The 22,065-nt window shown below is 31.0% G+C and overlaps 2 protein-coding genes and 1 pseudogene across 3 annotated transcripts; all 3 read left to right on the top strand.

Moving 5' to 3' along the window:
* The first annotated feature begins 4,791 nt into the window (after positions 1-4,791).
* Positions 4,792-10,740, top strand: LOC124839740 (uncharacterized; annotated as a pseudogene). The gene is made up of 8 exons (XR_015782595.1): positions 4,792-5,004; positions 5,084-5,153; positions 5,265-5,296; positions 6,195-6,319; positions 8,589-8,998; positions 9,219-9,407; positions 10,319-10,389; positions 10,543-10,740. The product of XR_015782595.1 is annotated as an uncharacterized LOC124839740 (transcript).
* Positions 10,741-12,811: 2,071 nt separating this feature from the next.
* Positions 12,812-14,361, top strand: LOC124839739 (transcription factor MYB114-like). The gene is made up of 3 exons (XM_047315645.2): positions 12,812-13,686; positions 13,776-13,905; positions 13,993-14,361. The coding sequence occupies exons 1-3, from the start codon at positions 13,566-13,568 to the stop codon at positions 14,279-14,281; spliced, it is 540 nt and encodes a 179-aa protein (XP_047171601.1). The 5' UTR covers positions 12,812-13,565; the 3' UTR covers positions 14,282-14,361.
* A 4,812-nt stretch (positions 14,362-19,173) lies between these two features.
* Positions 19,174-21,166, top strand: LOC124839748 (large ribosomal subunit protein eL15z-like). The gene is made up of 4 exons (XM_047315659.2): positions 19,174-19,306; positions 20,173-20,339; positions 20,523-20,720; positions 20,804-21,166. The coding sequence occupies exons 1-4, from the start codon at positions 19,303-19,305 to the stop codon at positions 21,047-21,049; spliced, it is 615 nt and encodes a 204-aa protein (XP_047171615.1). The 5' UTR covers positions 19,174-19,302; the 3' UTR covers positions 21,050-21,166.
* Positions 21,167-22,065: the final 899 nt, after the last annotated feature.

Below are 22,065 nucleotides of genomic sequence, written 5' to 3'. Positions count from 1 at the left end.
AATATCAAAACCATTATTATACATTTGTGACACGAAAATTGTATTTGTTCTTGCCCCATCTAATAATATCACACCGTTTACGAAATCAATGTCATCTAATAATATCATATTATTTACAAGATCAAACGTAATTTAAATATATTTTAATTTTTTTTTACTTTCTGAAATATTTTTTAAACATAAAATCACAATAAAATTCTAAAATAAACAATATTTAAAAAATATATAATAATTGATCTTAATAATATTATTCAACAAATTTAAAATTTAGATTTAAATTGAAATAATACAATTTATCGTGAGACCAATAATAAAACATTCTACTTTTATAATTAATTCTTACTATATCGCTTTAAGGATTAAAAAATAATATTACTATTATTATTAGTTTTGTACGAATGTTGATGTTTTGGGGTTAATTATGGAATTATGAAAATTAGATTGAGAATGTGATTTGACGAAAAGGAGTGTGGGGACATTGCATATTTTGGCTGCATGCCGTTGTGTAATGGCAACGAGTGAAACGAAAGAAATGGGTCTCTCTATTATTGGGTTTCATTTAATGTTAGCCACCACAGTGTAGCCACGTAGCCACCAAGTTCGTACTAATGCATGTGTTTGGCCACGGTAGCTACCTAAGTCATCCCAAACATGGCAACTGTATGAGAAAAGATAGTCCCATCACTGTCAGTGTCATTCATTCTAGTTCCCTAACCAAACAGGGTGCATAAATGTGGATCCCTCTTTCTTTCGTCTTCATCTCCCACTTTACATATCATGCCTTTTTTTCTCATTTCCAAATTCATATTTTCAATTTTTTTATTTTTGCATTATTTTATATTTTAACATCGAATATGTTAAAATAACATTGTTTTAGATATTATTTATTTTTAAATTTATTTCTTTTCACATATTTATCTTTAAAAATAAAAATAAAAAATATATATATTGAAATTAATCTTAACTTCAAGTCTTAGAAGAAGGAAGAATATTATGTTGGAGATCATTTTAGTTTTTTTGTTTACGCTAGAACCGAGCATTATACCTATAAGAACCTCTGTCTATAGGAACCCTAGGCACTGAAATATATAATATTTAATTATTTAATATTAAAAACCAAACTTTCATTTAAAGTTTTTTTTGGGAGTTTAATATCTGGATAATTATTGCGATGTTAAAATTACAAGTGCCAATTTCAGTGACAGGTTTTAATTCATCTAATGTTAAGAAATTAAATTAAATTCGTATATAAAAGCAAAATTAGAGTAGCTTACAAATACAAATTAAGAAATTAGGCATGTTTATACAAAATTAAATTTATGTTTTATGTGAGAACCAATTAAAATCCACTAAAAAACCCAAGTAGTGGAAACCAAGTGTCAAGGAGAGAGAGAGTCAGAGTTTTGGTTAGTGAAAAACAAGTGGCTGCAGGAGAGTGGACGTTCGGTTTTGGGTGACGGCAGTATTTAGTGTCAAATTTCAAATGTCGTGCCACTTCTCTACATGTTTTCTTTCTTCTCCAAACTGCTGAAACCATTTTCTCCTCCTTCTCTCTAAATCTCCTTCATCTTCTCTCTAAGAAAATCTCATTTTTCCTCTTCCGATCACCTCTCAGACACTGTTTGAATTCTCTCGGCGTCAAGAGCTTTCGTTTAAACCGATCGGATTGTGATTCTAAGCCAGTTAGTTACTTTCTCCTTAGCACGTTCGTTCTTTTTGCATACAAACCCATATTTCTGGTCACCTTAGCGAATCATATTATTCTGAGTATTTCTAGTCTTCTGTTTGGTTCGGTATTCCTAAAACGTGACTGTCGAATGTTAAAGTCTTTGGTAGTGGTGAGCTATATTCTGCATCTGTGAGCGTTCGATTACGTCTAGAGGTAAGGGAAGCTTATATAATTTGATTAAGATTTTGTTTTGAACGTTTGTATGCTTGTATGATACTTTGTTTGACTATTTGATGATTATGAAATATGCGTGTTACTGCATGTTTGGATGTGTGGATGAACGATTATTAAATGGTGTGATCTTCAAACTGTAGTATTCTGAGTAAATGTTGTAGTATGGTCGAGCGTCATTTGTGATCGTTCGATTCTTCATGGAAGTACATAGTCTTGACTGATTTCTCATGCTTTAGGGATATTGTCTAAGAGTCATTCTGTAATACTCTGTAGAAATAGGTAAATTGTGACTGAGAGTCAGTATTAGCCGTTCAGTTTTCCTTTGGGCGTCCGTCTATACTAAATTCTTCTTCTGGAGAGAATTTCATTCATGAAGATTGTTTTATAATATTAGATATACGTAAATGAGCGTTCGGCCTAAGTGTAGTTCTCCTTTAGGCTTCTTAAACAGTTTAGTTAATGTATACTATACTACTTAAAGTCGTAGATATTATCGTTATTCTTCATTAAAAATTAAGTGTGGCGCAAGTGTGTGTGTGCATGTGTGTGTGTGTGTATGTGTGTGTGTATATATTCATTCATTTTATGTAAATTCAGTAGTGTTCGGTCTTTGACCAAGCGTTCGATTCAGTAGCGCTCATTCTTGATAAGTGTTTGGTCTTAGACCAGCGCTCGTTCAATAGTATTCGGTTTCTACAAGGCTCGGTCTTAAACCAAGCGTTGAGTCTCGTTTCAGTTATTACCGTTTTTAGAATAAGAGACTTCAGCCAAACTCAATAACGTTCGTTACTTCATAGTTTCTCATCAGTTATTAGTATTGGGTGTCAAACACTGTTGGTCTTTAAAAGGTGTTCGGCCTAGAGTCTTAATACTCGGCCTGGGCTTCGTGGCGTTCGGTTTGAACTCTTAGGGTTCTGTTCATTGAAGTGGATAAATTCGTAAATAGCGCTCGGTCATGTTAGTTTCTAATAAGTGTTATTCGATTCGGACTTGTGCTATGAGGAAAAAGTGTGATCTTATTTCAGTTGAATATATTGATGATGAAGTATAAGAGAATTTGAAATGTGATGCGAATGAAATAGTTTGGTTATGAAAGAGTATTTCAGGGAGGAATATCTTAGAAAGTGGTTATTGATTGGTAAAGTATGAATGTGGGCAAAGCTTAGCGGGCGTTTATCCTGATATTCCGTGATTACTCATTCTCACTTAGAGAGGAGTAAGTCATGTGTGGGAATGGCAGGAGACCCTAGTCCATAAGGTTAACTTGGACGAAACGGATTAACCCTAGGTGACAGCTGTTGAGGGTATCTCAGTTACTACATCACCCGGGTGCACAAATGTCATAGCTACATAGGATTCATACAATCCGGACAGTCAGAGTCAAGTGGTCGGTCTTTGTATGCCATTACGCATGAATTATGATTTGGGTGTTGTTGATTTAATCATGAACATTGTATGTTGTTATTGAATTAATTAAATTACATAAGCTTATCCTGTTTATCATTTGGTCTGGATTGTTGTCCTGTTGCAATGATCATCCGTGTGGATGTGAGCAGAAGAGGAGGAGTTGCTGGAAGAAGCATTGGAAGAGGTGGAATTGAAGGCCGAACCTTAGGAACGTTCGGTCAGTTGTTGGCTTCATCTTTTGTAAGATCATTCGGTATAAGTTTATTTGTAAACCGTTCGGTCTAGTTATAGCCCGTGTGCGGTTTTAATTCTCTGCTACTATGTAAGACTGTTCGACCATAATAGTATCTCGTTATGTATAGAACTGATCTGTAATATTACTAATATGTGACTATTCTCGTATATGGTTTTATACTATATTTTTTGGATGTTACATTTTATTTATATTTTTTGGATGTTTCATTTTATTTGAAGTCTTTCGTGATAAATAAAAATAAATAAAGGTATAAAAAGAAAAAATAGTTTTCCTTCACTTATAAATTAGAATTTACCACATATATCTTTTATTTTTTGAGTCACAATTACATTTTTTTATTATAAAATTTAAGTCTCGAGTTTTTTATTCTCCTAACGGTCAATTCCTTCAATATTGGTTCATATTTCATTCTTTTGGTAATGCATACATAAATTACGTGTGAGATTCAAGCATTGTGGAGTTTGGAAAGAATCAAATCTATGGTTTTGAAATTTAAAATTTTATTAATCTCTTAATTAAATTTAGGAAATGGAAATACGGACGCGAAATGTTAAGTTTTTCTAAGCAAGAATTTAACTATTTAAGCAATAGCAAATTGCAAAATAAAATAAAATTGAATAATTATAATTTATATTAAAATTTATATAAATTTTATTATCGATCAATTTAATCTAATTAAATATTAAATTTTATTTTTAAACAAAAATAAATAAGTAATAACAATTTGTAAAAGTAAATAATTTAGGTAATTATAAACTTATATTAAATATTAATTTAAAATTTGCTATCTTGTTTATTTAACCTAATTAAATATTAATTTTTAAATAAAAACTTATCAATTTTGTTAATAACATTTAATTGTTATTAGTCATATAATTTAAAACAGAAATATGTTAATAGAAAATTGAAGAAAAACTAATCGCACTGATAAACTTGTCTACACCATTTTTCACTGAAATAGGTTGAGGATATAAAAGTATTACCTAAACCTATTAAACGTAATAATTTTATAATCGTTGTTTAAAGATTAAAAAAGATAACAGCTATAAATTTTTTTGATACGTTAAGACACATTTATATAAGATAAATAATACTTTTTATATACACAAAATTTTTACATTTGATATTTCTTTTCTTATTATTTTTTTAAATAAAATTTTATTTTTTATAACTATTTTATTCGTGTGTAAAATAAATATAAATGTGTTATTTTACTATTCATTCTTCCCTTCCCCTTCCCTCTTAGACTGAAAAATCCCTTTCCTCCCTCGTAGTATACCCCTGTTTAACAATACATCCTGCGTTGTGTGGTTTCGTATTCGCTTCCACATTGTCACCGTCGTTGCCCTGCAAGTTCTATCGTCGTACGTGGCCCTGCAAGTTCGATCGTTGGTCTTAGCTTTGGTACGTGTTGCTATGTGGAAGTTGTGTGGTGAAGGTTAGTATGTAATTTAGGATTTTGCCTTTGGTTAGGTTAATTTGTTTCATTTCGTTACATTTTGTATCTTATCCTACAGGTTTTTCAGCAAATTCCTGGGACATTGTTGGTGTTAGGTTCATTACAAGACAAGGATAGCCCGTTATTAGGTTTTTCTCTAACTTGCTTTTATTATTGTTGATATGTTTTTAAATGCTAAGGTTAAGCTCAAGTGGCAGCACCTCTGCTATCTATTTAGTTCTGGGTTGTTTTCTGTGCAGGAGCATTCTCGGTGATTTTCCAAAAGTTAGAGGTGGAGTAAATTTTTTACTAAATCATTGTGTTTTTATTATTTGATTTAGTTGGCAAGCGAATGTATATGATATGGGATGTCGAGATGTTCTTGAATACTAATTTGGAGACTAATGATTTATATAAAGCAATTAGTGATGGTTTTGTTTTGTTCACCAAACAAACAGTTGAAAATTGTACCTAGTAGGATCCTCTCTAGGATTTGTTCGTAGGACTTAACTATTTTGTCACAAATTTTAATCTAAATAGAATTCATAATAGTGATAATTTTTTTTTTTAAGTTTCTAGCTAAGCAGTGCCCGGGGCACATTAAAAAAATCAAAAGCACAAAGTTTTTATTAAAAGTCATATATGAACGCATTAAAAAATTACGGGCGTGGACATCTTTACACATCTCAATTAAAAACTTTGTCCTCTTAAGTCCTTAAACTGTGTCCTCGCGTTCCTTTTTAATTAATTCATGGAAAAGCCTATCAGATAAGATATTTGTATTCTTTTAGCTTACTCAAATAAGTTTCATATTTAATCTTATGAATAAGTTCTCGTTCGTAAGAGCCCATGCATTGGTTGATTAATTAGTATATTTACCGAGATGCATCCTAAGTAGATATTTGGAAAATAGAGCTAAATATGACGTGGCTGCTGAATCTAGTTGATTTGATTCCCATCAAACTGGAGGTTCCTATTTCTTAATTCATATGAACTCCTGCTCCCCCTAAATCAGTTATTTATCACTTGAAAAATAAATGTTGTGGCCATTTAATGTAATCAATGCTTTGTTCCTTGATTGGAGTGGCTTTCTGCCTTGATTTTTCACTGCTGTATTATTGTTCTGATTTTAAAAGCAGGGAAACTGTCAAATTATTAAACTAAACTTTTTTTTTTTAAATTGGCTGTAGGACCAAAGAGCTAGAGCAAAAGGGTTGGAGTGTATTTTGTCAGTTATCAAAACTGGTTTCCGATTTCTGAAGTTGTTATTGTGCTTCAACAAATACAAAACTTATTGGGGATACTACAATATTAGGTTTGTGATTAACTCACAATAGCCAATTATGGAAGATGTTATTCTTATTATTGTTTAAACCTGTTAATTATTGAGTCACTTACAATAAATTATCATCTTTTAGACTAAATATTATGGACAAAGAGCGGACTAAACTTCCAACCTTTAGTAAAGAGTATGTTAGTGGTATTGAGTTATTTTTAGATTTTGCATATTCTAGAGGAAGAGCTCCGGGGAATGAGATTTTATGCCCTTGTTCCAAGTGCAGAAATCTTTATTGAGCAAGAAGAAATGAGGTCCATGATCATTTAATAGGTATCGGATTTCTAAAAGGATACAACATTTGGGTAAAATTGTTTGATTCTGCTCTACCTTGAATCTGCTCCCTTTCTATTAGTTTGCTCTACTTTGATTTTGCTTCCATTCTGCTTTTTCAGTTTTTTGTCTTGTCTCTGTTTAGCTTAGGATTGTCTCGGGTCTGTTTACCATGATTCTTGTCACTTTCTGTTACTCTGCTGTACATTTATTTACCTTTATGAAAGCCCAAACGTAGGACTGTAATGACTATTGGTTTATTGAACTGGCTGCCCTGCTAGAAATCATGCCTACCTACTAGCTTATGCACCCGTATCATATGACAACACTTGATGTTCAACTTTTTGTTTTCATTTTCCTAATTCATATAGAAAGGAAGAAAAGAACAAACGAATAAGAGAGACAAGAAAAGACATTGTCTATTATGCGCGATGATTATTTGTTAAGCAATTTGGAGAATATGCAGTTTTATCATTTAGAAAATCCAGAGGAGACAGTGAGGGCTACTCTTTTAACCTTTTTCAATGTACAAACAAGGGTGCAATTTCTACTAGGGCCTACAAAATGATACAACAGTATTAACAGAATTTTACATCCATTTAGAGTTGATTCATAGATAGTTTTATATATTTAATTATATGAAAATGTTTTGTTGCATATAGCAATAAAGCAATACGGGTTTCCTCAATAATGGGGGTAATAATAGTGGGTCTTGCGTTTTATGCTAACTGAACTAAGTTAACAAATGATGTTAATGTTTCATCTTCCTTATTTTCTCTGCAGTACCGATTAACTATTGCCAGAAAAAATTAGTAAGTTTAGGAATCATTGTATAGTTTTATGAGTAGTATTTTGTTGCCTTTAATCATTGGTTCATGCCATAATACCATAAATGCTTAACATAAATTGTCTGTCATTCTCGAGTTTGAAAGGTAGGGATTTATTAGGGACTATGATATTTCCTTTGAGAATTTTAGGAAGTTCATTATTATTGGATTTTGTTTTAGAAAGGTGGGAATTTATCAGATTTAAAAAAAAATAAAAATTAAGAAGTAATATAATGAAATAAAATAGTGGGTAATATAGAAAAACTGTCATTTTCCAAGGAATGTAAAACTAAACTTTTTGTTTGTCGACAAAAAAGAGGTTTGAACCAAAGTCTCAATGAAGTTTAATCAACACCTCAAGGACTGGCCCAAAAATGTAACAAAGTAGAATCCCAATTGTGAAACTGAAGGCTTGTACTTGCAGTGGTAGCCCTATAAAGTATTTGAACTTATTCTAAAACCCTGGGTTTCAGTTGGCATGGGTGAGGTTGAACCCTTCCACTGTGGTGACTGCTACATGGGTATGTTCTCTGTCCACCTTGCCATTTGGTTTGAGATTTGTTTTCGTTTGTCAATTATGATATGTTAGATCTAATGCATGAATGCGATGATTATTTGGTTCAGTAACAACGGTTAATTAACCTTCCCTCCATTGTTTTGGTAGAGCTTCCTCAAGAGGGTTTAGGGTTTTAGTGCAAAAGCTTAAATAAGAGAAAGATGGTTGTCTATTTGCCAAGTCCAACCATCTTGGTTGCTTATTGCTGTGTCCCAGTGTTAATGATTCTTTGTTTTTGCTACTGCTATTTGCAGCAATCAAGGTTTTAATCCCGCAATGCGCAATTTTTTCTTGTCTGAAACCGTGCCCCCTTTTTTTTTTTAGTTTCACGTCTCTTGTGTTGTTTAATGGCTGCAAGTGTTATTTGTGCTGACAAAGTTGGAGTGTAGGATCTGATAACCTTGTTTACTCTCTACCCTGTATATTTTTTATAGCTGATAGTCAGATCCCAGGGATTTTAAATTGAGTTGGCCTTTTGGAGGGGTAGTTAATTGTTTTAGCAAGATGGTTTTTTGTGCTGCATGTCTGATTTTGGTAGTGTAAATCTATTTCTGATCTCGCGTACACCAACCAGAAGTTAAATATTGGACAGGTTTGAGCTATGGCTGCAGGCACTACTAGAATGGTATTGGTAGTGAAGGAGATGTTGCAACTCTCTTCTTCGACACTTCCCTTTACTTCGCTTCGTCTTTGCAGGGTTTCTCCTCTTTCTTACTTCTCACTTCAACTACGACGCTTGTTGCCACCTGCAATTCGATGCGCTTCCTCAGACTCTGATGGTGCCAACAGAGTTTCGGCTCGGCTGTCGCAGGTCAACCAACTTCTTCAACAAGCCGAACACTACGCTCTCTCCGCCGACCAAACCCCTCCTCCTAAAATCACCATAGGTTCCTTATTACGCTGATTATTGTTTGGACAGTGCACACCAAGGTGGACATGCGCTTCAATGTTAAAAATGCACATTGGTTGAGTGACAGGGTTAGGGACAAGATTTTGCAAACGGTATTTTCTGCTGCAAAATTTTTTTCGTCATCTGTTTACCCAAGCCTTAGATGTTGTGTATTAAAATTTGATGCGCACATCTAGTAGTGCACAAATTGCATACTGTGTATGTTGTCTGGTCACCTTTTTTGGCCTTAAATATCGTTGTTCTACTCTTGGGTTGAATGATCATCTGTCTCGTCTTTTTGAATAATATTTAGTTTTGTTTGGTTCTGGGCAGGAGAAGAACCGTATTAACAAGGACGGGGATCTTGTGATTTCATCAACCAAAACTAGAACTCAAGTTTGTTTCTTCCCTTTTATACTATTTGCTGTTTCTTTACGTTGTATGTTGCAAGATTGGTTGCCTTATTCTACCATTTTTGTTTTTCTCTCGGGTAACTTTGAGGATGCTTTGGCAAAGCTTCAGGTAACATAGCAAAGTTTAGATATAATTTTTTTTATTGAAATGTTCAAAGAATGTTTTAGCAAAGCATCAAGTGTTATTGTCAAAGTGTATTTTTGTACTATAATTCTTTGTTTTTTGCTTCCCTATTACTTATTGGCTGTCTTTTCCTTCATTGTTGAGTTTGTTGATTTTCATTTCCACATTTTGGAACTTTCATTCCAATTGGTCACTTGTTACCCAAAATACCCATTAGCGTCCCTGTATTGAGACCTTGTGGAACATAGGACAGCGACTTTACTCTGCTTCTGTATATGTGATGTGTCGCTGCTTCTGTGTTTGGGAAGGCTCTGGAATCTGTATCCGGAGGAGTTGGCCACTAGGACATAGATAATAACCGGTTGACACTTTTAAAACAAAATCTGACTGATGCATTGTGCAAACAAAGTGCACAGCATCAGTTGAAGTCAGTGTCCAAATAATGTACCTAGTGCAAACACAAAAACTTTCTTGCTTCATATGTTGTTAATTTTAGTATGTATTAGTATAGTAAAATTTAGTGTCTTGCACTTCCAAATCGGTTTACCCCTCTGTTCCACATATCTAGAAAAGTCTTGTCCCACGTTCCAAATTGTACTACGAACCATGTATACCATTAGTGCATGGTATAATTGTTTGAATCCAGTATAAGGACTAGTGAGGAATACGTAATGGGAAGAGAAGTTTCTTAGTTTTATTGCAGTGTATGCAAAATATTTTGAGAGAACATGAATGCCAGTGTCTCCCTTTAAAAATATTATTATGCTGAATCCCTCCTGGTTAGGGTCATCCTTTTAAACAACAGAAATTGATTCTATTCGTATCTTTTCTTGTTCCTGAAAGCTGGCTTTTACTTAGCAACGGTGCTTTTCTGAGTATTTACTGGCAAAAAATAGGAAATCATTGATGCAGCATCATATGTCCCGCCACCTCCCTCAGAAGAGCAAAAAAAGAAAATTGCCAAGATGTAATAGCACTTCGCTTTCTATGTTTTCTATTCTTTCGTTAAATACAATTTCTTATTTTGGGTACAATTTTGCTTGTGTCTTCTATTACACTAGAATCATTTGGTGGTGAACAACATGTAACTGAGCGGTTAATCAAATTTGCAATTTTGAAGGGCTGTTATAGGCGAACAGAAACGCCTTAAAAGCAAGAAAGTGCTTTCAGATAAGAAAGCATTTAGGAGGAGTAAAAATAGCTGGGACTAGCATGGCCAGAATCTTGAGACTGTTATATCAATTTAGGAAGTTCTCCACTATTAGTTGCTTTAGATTCATTTATCAAACATTATATTATCGATTTCATTTTGTCTATATTCTCAATTGGTGTCATTTCTGAATCACTGGGCTGCAGGTTGCAGAAGCACAATCCTCTTACACTATCATACTGGATACACACATTAGATTAATGGTTGAAATATAACCATGAATTCAAGGAACATTTAGAAAGACCTTACAAATGGTTTGTAGCCGCTTACTGGTAGTTAGCCAACATACAAAAACTTAAATGTTCCTGTGCCAAAAGGCCTTTTGCTCGGAGAGTCTTGTCGGTCTTATGGGTTACACACAAAAAGAAAAAGTGATTTTGAATTTAAATTCATGATGAACTACTATCGAAAACAACTTTGTATTACCAGAGTTCACACTAACAATATTTTTACTAACTCTCTAACTACATAAAAAGAAAGTTGTAAGAAAATTATGAGTAAACAAATCAATCCTCCATCCCAAAGACTCTCGTGTCATTTCAACTTTTCTTCACATGCTTATTCTGAATTTTCATACCAAAGTGCCATAATGTGGAAAACAAATAATTATTTCTGATACCTAGCTTGTATAATATTATTTATATTTATAGAAGAGACCTAAACACGACACTATAATTGTTCAATCCTTTTTGGTGATAAAATAAGAGTGGTTAAAAAAATGTTTAGAAGAGATTAATGATATCATTTGTCCTTTTCAATTCAATTTTTTAGTTAAGTTTCATACGAGTCTCAGTAATACAACGAATGTTTTGTAATCAAATATTGATTTTTTTAATTAGCTAGTCACTGCTATGTTAACCTTTACTTTTAAAGTTTTTCTTTTTATCAACAGGTATATATATACGAAATAAGTTCGTGTTGTTCAAATATGCTTGGTATGAAAAGTAGGATGGTCATACTCTTGTTAAAAAAAGTAACCATTTAACAAATAAATACATTCATATTTTAGTTATATTTTTTCTCAACATAAATAGTAATGTATATTATTATATTATTATATTATTAAAATTATGTGAAAGTGGATTTTTTAGAGGGTATCAAGCTATCATTTTTCTTAAAAGTAGATCACTTTTGCTCTCCCTTCTGTGTTTTCTTTTTTTATCTTCGCCTTTTTTCTTCTTTTTTCTAATATGGTCAATGACCCAACAACCGTTGACCTTACTATTTTCCACTATATTCTTGTGTTTTCTTATTAATTCTGGTTTATTAGACAATACGAAGGATAAGTGCTAGAAATTACACCATTTTCCACTACGTTGCAAGAAAAATACAGTAATTCACGAATTTATGTATTCATTAGACTAGTCTTACATTACATTAAAACAACTATATATTTAATTTATGAAAATATATTTTCTACATCTATTTAAACTTAGTCCAAGATAGAAAATACTTTCTGATTACCAAATGTAATTAATGTAAAACCTCTCCAAGAAATAACCATTTTACTTTTTCCCTCCAAATCCTCCTCCCTTTCCGAAAACCAGCAATCTACTTTAACCCAATAATATACAATAGATAATGTAATTATTGTATTAACAGCAAGATGTATGTAGTTTTCTTGCTGGAAAACGGTGTAATTTGTAGCACTTATACTTCGTATTATCTAATAAGCCATAATTAATAGGAAAACACAAGAGGTATCTTTCTTAATCCACCACTTTAGTTTTCACCATCTGGGTGCATATAGTAAGGTCAACTGTTGTTGGGTGACCATGTCAGAAAAAGGAAGAAGAAAAAGGGCAAAGATAAAAAGAACACAGAAAGAAAGGAGAGCAAAAGTGAACTATTTTTAAGAAAAATGATAGCTTGATACCCTCTTAAAAAACCACTTTCACATCTCATTTTAATAATTTGATATATGTTACTATTTTAAGTTAAAAGAAAAAATATAATTAAAATATTAATGTATTTATTCGTTAAGTAGTTACTTTCTTTAATAAGAATATCCTCATCCCACTTTTCATGCAATACATATTAAAGTAAAACGAACTCATTTCATATATATATATATATATATATATATATATATATATATATATATATATATATATTTACTTCATCATTAGTTGTTTTACTTTTGAAATGTCTTAAAGAGATGATGAGGTGGGGTGGGAAGAAGAATTGAAATGAGACCAGAACAGTGCATTGGAAGCCAATAGAACCTGCGAAGTACAAATTCCTTTTTCAACATAGAAACTTGTGTTCTTACTGTTCAAACGTTTGTTTAAAGCTGCTATCATGCATGTTGCTGGATTCCCACTCCCTCGATATGGACAAAGCCACTAATTATTGTTATATGAGACCAATCTTAGAAAACATTCAACTTTTTTGACAACATAGGATACAAACAGAAGAGGAGATCAAACTACGAATGATCCGAAATAAAACATGTGTCATACCTCTTATTTTTCCTCCAACTTATACCTTTTTGACAATTAGCTTCTTCAGAAAGTTTATCTTTCATTAAATACACTAATTTAGATGAAGTAATAATAACCATTATCTATGTTTGAATATATAACCCTAAAATGTTGTCATGCAAAGGATTGTCTTCCCCTTCAGTCCACAAACAGAAGAAAGAGAGAAAAAGAAACCCGAAAATATCATTGGTTGTTTGAGAAAAATACAGTATCAAGTGGAGAATCAAAAGACATTATTGTACTTTTCATTCTTGAACCGACAACAGTAGTGGCGCCTCGTACTTAAAGCATTGGTATCTCATTTTGAACCCCGAATGAGTGACGAACAATGATGAACCCATTGAACGTTCAAGCCTACAACTTCAATCAATCAATGGCCAGACTCTCCCATAAATAATGTCATAACCAAACGCTTTTCACAGTTCAAGGGTTTATCCCTCTCATATATGCATGGCATCCCCCAAGAAAACTAACAGCAGAGGAGCATGGACCGCGGAGGAAGATCAGAGACTAGCTCAATGCATTGAAATTCACGGTGCAAAGAGGTGGAAAACTATTGCAGTTAAATCAGGTTAATCATGTATCTTTGGAAAAAATTACTTTGACTTGCATGCATTAATCCTTCTTGACATGCATGTCTTTCCTTCCATATGTTAACAGGACTAAACAGATGTGGAAAAAGCTGCAGGTTGAGATGGTTAAACTATCTGAGACCCAATATCAAGAGGGGCAACATATCAGTTGAAGAAGAAGATTTGATTATTAGGCTTCACAAACTGCTAGGAAACAGGTTTTTGTCGTATTAAAAACCTAGGATATTTAATATTTTATGTTGTTGACTATGAACATATTTATGGATATATTATTGTTTGTGAAGGTGGGCATTGATAGCTAAGAGACTTCCAGGGCGAACAGACAATGAAATAAAGAACTACTGGAATACTTGTTTGTGCAAAAAAGTTAATCATCACAAAAAGGTGAAACCAGAAACTTCAATGGCGCAACCGACAAATTCGACTCAGAATACCGAGGAAAAAGTAACAGTAGAGCATAAAGTAGCCACTGATGATGGAAATGGATACTCAGAAGTTAACTTTGATTTCAACGAATTCTTCAATTTCTCCATTGAAGGACTCTATTCGTTCGATTGGTTCAGGAGTTCTTAACTTCACGTGTCTTGGTTAATCTGTGTGTTTTTTGTTCGATATTACTTCTTCTGTGGTCATAAGTGGAGTCAAGAAATCTATGTGAGTTCCATTAAATAATTTGAACTCACATCATTGTATTTAGTGGAACTTACATCATATATATATATAATTAAATTAACTATAACAACAAGGTGTTAAAGAGTACTTGATAAGTTTGTTAAATGCCTATTCCCGTGTTTATAATAAATTTATGAACAATTTCGTTAATTATTATCTATTAAAAAATTATGAGGAACTGTCGTTAATTTATTTATTTACGGATTGCAAAAATGAAAAGTTCATCATTAATTTGATATAAAAGTAAGATTTTCAAAATTTGTTTAGAATGACTTAATTTATATATTACATAAATATGTAATATATTGTATTGTATCCTTCGCTTATTTTTATATTTAAATTCATCATTGATAAAAAAAAAATCTACGATTAGAAAGTGATTCTTGAGTAGTAATGCTTTTTATTTCATAATACTTAGCAATTAGTTGGGAAATTCTGAAAATCATATGTAATAATTTAAATGTCACACGATATCATATATAGTAATATAAGAATTTTTTTCACTTTAAGTTAACGATATTACTTTATCAGAATTTCTTTTTAATTAGTGGCTGCGAAAAAGAAAAAAAACTTACCAAGGAAATATGATCATTCGGTTTAATAATTTTTTTCAAAAAGATAAAAACGTTATTCAAATTTTCAATGTTTAATTTTCTATATTACTATAAGATGATATTATAGTGAAATGAAGCTATACTAAGTAAAGGTATTTTTCAAAAAATGAACTAAAAGTATGTTAAGATACTAATTAGCTATTTATTTAATAAGATTTCAATACATTGAATTTCTTTATTTAAATTTTAATTATGTTTAAAAATGAGGTTTATGTGTAAGAATGAAATTGTGAAAATTTCTTATTAAAGAAACACATAAAATATTAATAATAGTGTAATTAATTAATTGGTAATAATAAATACAAAGATAACAAATAAATAATAAAAAATATATTAAAATGTTAAAGATAATAATAATAATAAAAAATACTCTGTTTAGAAATAAGTTAATAAGTTAATGTTATATAAGTTTAACAAATAAGTTAATAAAAAATACCCTATTGACTTATATAAGTTTAACAAATAAGTTAATATTATCAAATACAACCAAAATCTATTTCAAGTTGATTTTTGGAAATTTAGATTTTTTATTAAGATTTTTATGCTGTCTCTCTAGCGACGGCAAGTATATAACATTCTATGAAATTCAGTGACATAAATCATGCTAAGCTGATTAGATAATACAGTGATAAGAGGACAGGAATGTTTGAAAATAGTGATTGGATGAACATGATTTTTTTTATACCTAAAATAACTGAAATATATGTTGTTCATTTTGTTTTACAAGTGGTATGGCCTGAAATGATGTCAAACATGAGTACATAGGCATTAAAGCAAAAGTTGATAAGATGTAGAAGGAAATATAGACATGACATAATGTATTTATATGAAAAGTTACCTCACCAAATTTCATCAACTTTTTGACTCTTTCGTCTTTCTTTTTAAAAGGCTATAGATTTCAGGATTTCAAACGTTATTGTTGTGTTGACCACCATGCTCTCTCATTCTTCTCCTATAATGATTGAAATTAATTTATCTCCTGTCTCAAGGGAAACTATATTTTCATTAAACTGAAACTAATACTAAATAAAAAACTAAAAATGTTGTTCAAATTAGAAACCATACAAGATAGGACATAAAAATGAGTTTCAATAATTTACAAGGTCACGGTGAGTTAAGTAGAGTTGAGTTGTAAAAATATTTAATTTTTTAAAATGTGAATCTTTAAACACAGTTCTTTAATTTGTAAATTAAATTGTTGAAGTTAGATTGAGTTGAGTTTGTAAATTAAATTCTTGAGTCAGATTGAGTTGAGCTGACTCAATAATAATTTTTTATTATTTTTTTTATCATTTTTCATATTTTTTTTATTATATATGTTGATAATTTGATATTTTTAAATACATAAATGTTGTTTAATAATATTTATATTGTTTGGATAATTAATTTAATTGTTTGTTAAGTTATTTCAACTAAATATGTGGATGTGTTGATTATACTATCATGAAAATTTAAATCACCAAAAGTATTGAGCAAATATATATTGTCTTGTTCTGGTTTCTTCAATAAATAATAATATAAGTACTAGGTATGAAAGAAATATCAAAGAGATCATTATTTCTTTTCCACGTTTTGACATTTTGCTTTGCAAATCCATAATAGCATGTGAAGAAAAGTTGCAATGTACATACAGTCTTTGGGGTGGAGGATTGCTTTGTTTACCCATAATTGTTTTACAACTTTTTACAGTAATTCTCATAATTCAAAAAATAAATAATTTACCATTTAATTTGTAATAATTTTAAATAATAATTTTTCTATTTTGCTTAGTTTGAATGAATTTCATTGCATCCCATCATAAATATTAACCATACATAATAAAAAAACTAATTCACTAATAAAATAGTATATACTTAGTTTGAATCATCATGATCAAAGTTTAATCTTTATTAGAATATTTATAGTTACACAAATCTAACAATTATTTTTTTCATTCACTTTTAGATCTATATAACTCTTAGATTTGTATGACTGCCTCGTCAACTTTCTCATAAATTTATTTTAAATTATTTGATTATTTTAAACTGTGTTTGTAGATTTTACTGTTCATGCGAGTGATTAATCCAAACTACATCCACGTTCGGTTACCTTATACTTAGGACACCCCAAAATTGTTTTCCTCTGTTCTTAGTCGTTCGAGCTGTTCTGATCACTGTTTTCTCTCCATACAGACAAAAGGGTGACACACCACGAAAAACGACATTGGGGTCTCCATTCCGTCAGCCATTGCAAGTCAAAGAACAAGTTGAATGTGAATTCTGCATTTGATTCTCCATTGCGCATCCACTCGAACAACGTCTTCACCTTGTGAGACGACACGAGCCCTAAACTAGAAAATTCCCCCAATTTGATTTTAATTTCCCACTTGTAGAGATGATGCATGTTTCAGCAAAAACAACAATATCATTTTTCATCTTTTCCCTTTCTTTAATTAATTTCAACAAAAATTATAATATATTTACTTAATTCTTTAATTCTAAATTTTAAAAAATCGCATTCACACAGGCCACGTCACACACTCGTTAACGCCGTTTTATGAAATTGACAGAAAATGATTTATTTGCATCAAATTAATAAAAATAAAGACCTAATTAAGACGAAAAAAAATGACCTATTTAAAATTATAGACGAAAATAGAGACCTATTGAGACATTAAATCTTATAATATTTAATAATTTTTCTATTAAAAAAAATGGGAAAGAGAAACAACAAAAGCTCCCCTGTTTTGGGTATATTTATATTAACTAATAGTTGGATGCTAAATAAGTAGTTTTTTTTAATGAAATAAGGTAGATGATTTGGTTTTATTCTTAATTAAGACTTTTTGTGCAATATGTTTCACTATTTAAAGATGATGTTTTTTAATATCACTTGCATTGTGAAGATTTAGAAAATAACTTTAGATAATTTATCTAATAATAGAATACTATAATATCTTAATAATAAAATATTAACTTATATAAAAATAATAATAAGAAAAATTTTATTTTTATAAAAATTATCACTGTTTTAAAGCCATTTTTTCACATTGGTTAAGTTATATAAAGGAATATTTAAAAAAAAAACTATTTTTATAAAATCACCATTATTCTATTATATTCTTACATACACTATGGACAACCTATTTTTAAGGGTATATTTTGATTATTAAAAATTTAATTTTTATATTTATAGAAAAATAGAAAAGTTAAAAAGTAAAATAATAATATAAATTGGTAAAACAATTTCAGATGTGAAAATAATAAACTTGGTACATTCTGTGGAGTGCAAACATGAAATTAACTTTTACTTTTTCTTTACAGAAGCCCTTCTTTCTGTTATGTTCTCTGGCAGTGACGTGATACAAGATGCTGCACCAACAAACATTCATCCAAAAGCTTCTGTCACATATCAATACTCATTTTCAATTTCATTCACTCTAAGGCTTCTCTTTCAAACCCATAGAGTAAAAACATTATCATTCTTAAGTTTATAACCATTATCATGTGGAATATTATCGTGGAATTCTATGTTGTTTAGAAGTTAAATTTAAGAATAGAGTATAAACATTATCATTCTCAAGATTATGAACACTCGAATTCTTCAATTCCTTGCTAATTCTTTTTTATATTAAAATTTTACATATTAAAATTGTAAAGGAGTAAGAGAGTACTAAAACGAACAATACATCACAAGCATGAACTTTTAATAATATGTATGCATACTTAACCTCAACACATTAATGTTAAAAGAGATTTTGAAAACTTCAAAGGATTTTTGAACATATCAAAGCATGTCATATGCCTCTCTCTCTATATATAAGAAAAATATTTAAATAATTTTATAGTTTCATGATGTTTTCTGGTAATATTATAAATAATAATTTATACTATTTAAATTATTGATAACCATAAAAACTCAAGACCATTGTTTCACTTAAAGTACTTTTTTACCATTTAAAACAAATATTATTTCATATAAAATATAATAAGCCTTTTGTTTAGTCACAGAACTTTTGGAAGTCTATAATATTATTATATTAGTTTAAATCAACATCTAAATTTAATTATGTAAAGAAATAATGGGTAATTAAAAAAAAGGTCATTTTCCAAGGGATAAAACTGCACTTTTTGTTTGTCGACAAAAAAGAAGTTTGAACCAAAGTCTCATGAAGTTTAATCAGCACCGCAGGCCTGGCCCAAAAACTAAAAAATAAATAGAAGCCCACTTTTGAAACTGAAGGCTCTATAAGTATTTGAACTCGTTTTGAAACCCTAGTTTTCAGTTGGTGTGGGTGAGGTAGAATCCTTCCACTGTGGTGACTGCGCGATGGGTATGTTCTCTCTGTCTACCTTTCCATTTGGATTATGTTTTGTTATCGTTTGTCAATCACGTTATGTTGGATCTGATGCATGAATGCGAATGATTATTTGGTTCCATAACAACAATTGCCCAACCTTCCCTCCATTGTTTCGGTAGAGCTTCCTGAAGAGGGTTTAGGGTTTTAGTGCAAAAGCTTAAATAAGAGAAACACCGTTGTATCGCCAAGTTGAACCATCTCGGTCGCTTCTTCTTGTGTCTCAGTGTTAATGTTTATTTTGATTTTGCTAGTCCTATCTGGCAATTAAGGTTTTAATCCTGCAGTGAACAATTTTTTATGGTCTGAAATCGTGTCTATTTTGTTTTCTTCGTAAATTGTTCTTTACTTTTTTTTTTTAGTTTCACGTCTCATATTGTTTAATGGCAGTAAGTGTTATCTGGGCTGTCAAAGTTGGAGTGTAGGATCTGATAGCCTTGTTTACTTTTGCTCTGCATATTTTTTTATAGTTGATAGTCAAATCCAAGGGTTTTTAAATTGAGTTGGCCTTTTGGAACGGGAGTTAATTGTTTTAGCGAAATAGTTGTTTATGATGCACTCTGATTTTGGTGGTGTAAATCTATTAAAGTTAAATGTTGGACAGGTTTGAGGTTTTTCATTAAATTAGGTTTAAGGACTCTTTGTCAATTTCGAATCTAATTATTAATCATATGTATCCTATCCTCTTAATTTGTGGGCATTTGTCACAATGTGGAAGTTGTAGTGTGTGGCTATTGAGGTCGACAAGTTGATATATATCTCTTGGTTATATTAATAAAATTACGTGGTGTATTTGTTGGAAGTGGTATTGATAGAGTTTTTTTTGGGTGTGATTGGCACAGGTGCCTACAAGTATGTTTCAGAGCTATGGCGCAAGAAGCAGTCAGATGTTATGCGCTTTTTGCAGCGGGTGAGGTGCTGGGAGTACAGGCAGCAGCCCTCCATTGTTCGTTTGACCAGGCCAACCCGCCCTGACAAAGCTCGTCGCTTGGGCTATAAGGCTAAGCAGGTAACTATTTATTTATAATTTTATTTTATTAATTACTTAAGTAGTAGTATACCATTTTATTTCAACCACTGTATTGTTTCAAATTACTTATTTCAATAAAATAATCGCACCTGGTATGCGTGTATATGTTGTTGTAAAGCTGTTTGTTTCAGTCCAGTGATGATTGTGGTTATGACACGACAGGGTTACGTTGTGTACCGTGTTCGTGTGCGTAGAGGTGGCAGAAAGAGACCAGTGCCCAAAGGTATTGTTTATGGTAAGCCAACAAACCAGGGTGTTACTCAATTAAAATTCCAGCGTAGCAAGAGGTCTGTTGCTGAGGAGCGAGCTGGACGGAAGCTGGGTGGACTTAGGGTCCTCAACTCTTACTGGGTGAATGAGGTTTGTTACTCACTTGTTGAGATTGAAATTTGATTGTGAATCATGTGCTGTTGTTGGTAAAATATTACTGTTATTTGTTTCAGGACTCGACTTACAAGTACTTCGAGATCATTCTGGTAGATGTTGCCCATGGTGCTATTAGAAATGATCCCAGAATCAATTGGCTCTGCAATCCAGTGCATAAGCACAGGGAGCTGCGTGGGCTTACCTCTGCAGGGAAAAGCAACAGGGGTTTACGTGGCAGAGGACATCTGTACCACAAGGCTCGTCCATCCCGCAGGGCAACCTGGAAGAGGAACAACACCCTGTCACTTCGCCGCTATCGTTAAGTTTGTGTTATCTTTTTTTGCTTCAATTTATTAATACTATTTTGAGGACATAGCACTTGTTTGATGTTTTGACTTTGGAATGAGTTTTGAACGCTTCAATACATCCTTTTCGATCAATGTCGAGTTTTTTCTTTTAATGGATATTAGCTAATCTACCACCATTTGAAATGAGTGGCCTTAGTAATTTTATGAAAGAAAACGATTTTGTTTATGGTCTTGTTTCAACTGCCAATTTAGATGAACCATTCGCTTCAATTAACTTCTAAAGCCAGTATAAAGGTTCTTATAAAGTAAATGTTTTTGTAAGTACAATTAGGCGAATTTTGGTATTAACTATGCTTAGGTAGAAACTATTAGCATAATAAATAATTAATTATTAATTATATTTGAAGCTCGGGAAGGCTTCGTTTATTTTAGCTTTTCAATATTATTTGTATACTATAATTCTCATTAATTTTTTTTCATTCTCTTAAATATAATTAGTTTAATTAAAGTTTTTAATACGGTTATTTTAAAATAAGATAATTAAATCTTCTATACGTAAATTAAGTAATATATTTGTATTTGACATATAGGTATCAATAATTTCCTTATAGTATTTATAATTTATTATAGTTTTAACTTTAAAGATATATATATATATATATATATATATATATATATATATATATATTGTTATAATATACTCTTAAATTATTTTATAATGATTTAATATTAGGGTGATGAGACAAACACCAAAAATTCAAGTACACACCTATTCAAGTTCAACACCAATCACATCATATTTTTATTTTAAAATATGTAATACGAAAAATCACCTACAAAATTAAAAATATTTTTATTAGGTGTTATAGGTATAGTAAAATTTAAAATTGTTTATGTAAATTTTTCCTGAATATTACACTGTCAAATTTAATCTGTAGAAAAAAGTGTTATCTTTAAGTGAAATGTAATGATACAAATATTATAAAAAATATATTATTTACTTAAACTAGGAAAAAAATTGTAATTGTTGT

This window comes from Vigna umbellata, chromosome 10, assembly GCF_029865625.1.
Source record: "Vigna umbellata cultivar VRB3 chromosome 10, Vumbellata_1.0, whole genome shotgun sequence".
Lineage (NCBI taxonomy): Eukaryota > Viridiplantae > Streptophyta > Magnoliopsida > Fabales > Fabaceae > Vigna > Vigna umbellata.
Note: the sequence above shows the minus strand (reverse complement) of the source record. Positions and strands in the feature narration are given on the sequence as shown.

Excerpts from the sequence above, each read along its gene's own strand:
- LOC124839739 (XM_047315645.2), top strand. The coding sequence starts at position 13,566 with ATGGCATCCCCCAAGAAAACTAACAGCAGAGGAGCATGGACCGCGGAG. Across the intron at positions 13,687-13,775 it reads AACTATTGCAGTTAAATCAG|GACTAAACAGATGTGGAAAA; the intron begins GTTAATCATGTA and ends ATATGTTAACAG. Across the intron at positions 13,906-13,992 it reads CACAAACTGCTAGGAAACAG|GTGGGCATTGATAGCTAAGA; the intron begins GTTTTTGTCGTA and ends TTGTTTGTGAAG.
- LOC124839748 (XM_047315659.2), top strand. Across the intron at positions 20,340-20,522 it reads TGGGCTATAAGGCTAAGCAG|GGTTACGTTGTGTACCGTGT; the intron begins GTAACTATTTAT and ends ATGACACGACAG. Across the intron at positions 20,721-20,803 it reads ACTCTTACTGGGTGAATGAG|GACTCGACTTACAAGTACTT; the intron begins GTTTGTTACTCA and ends TATTTGTTTCAG.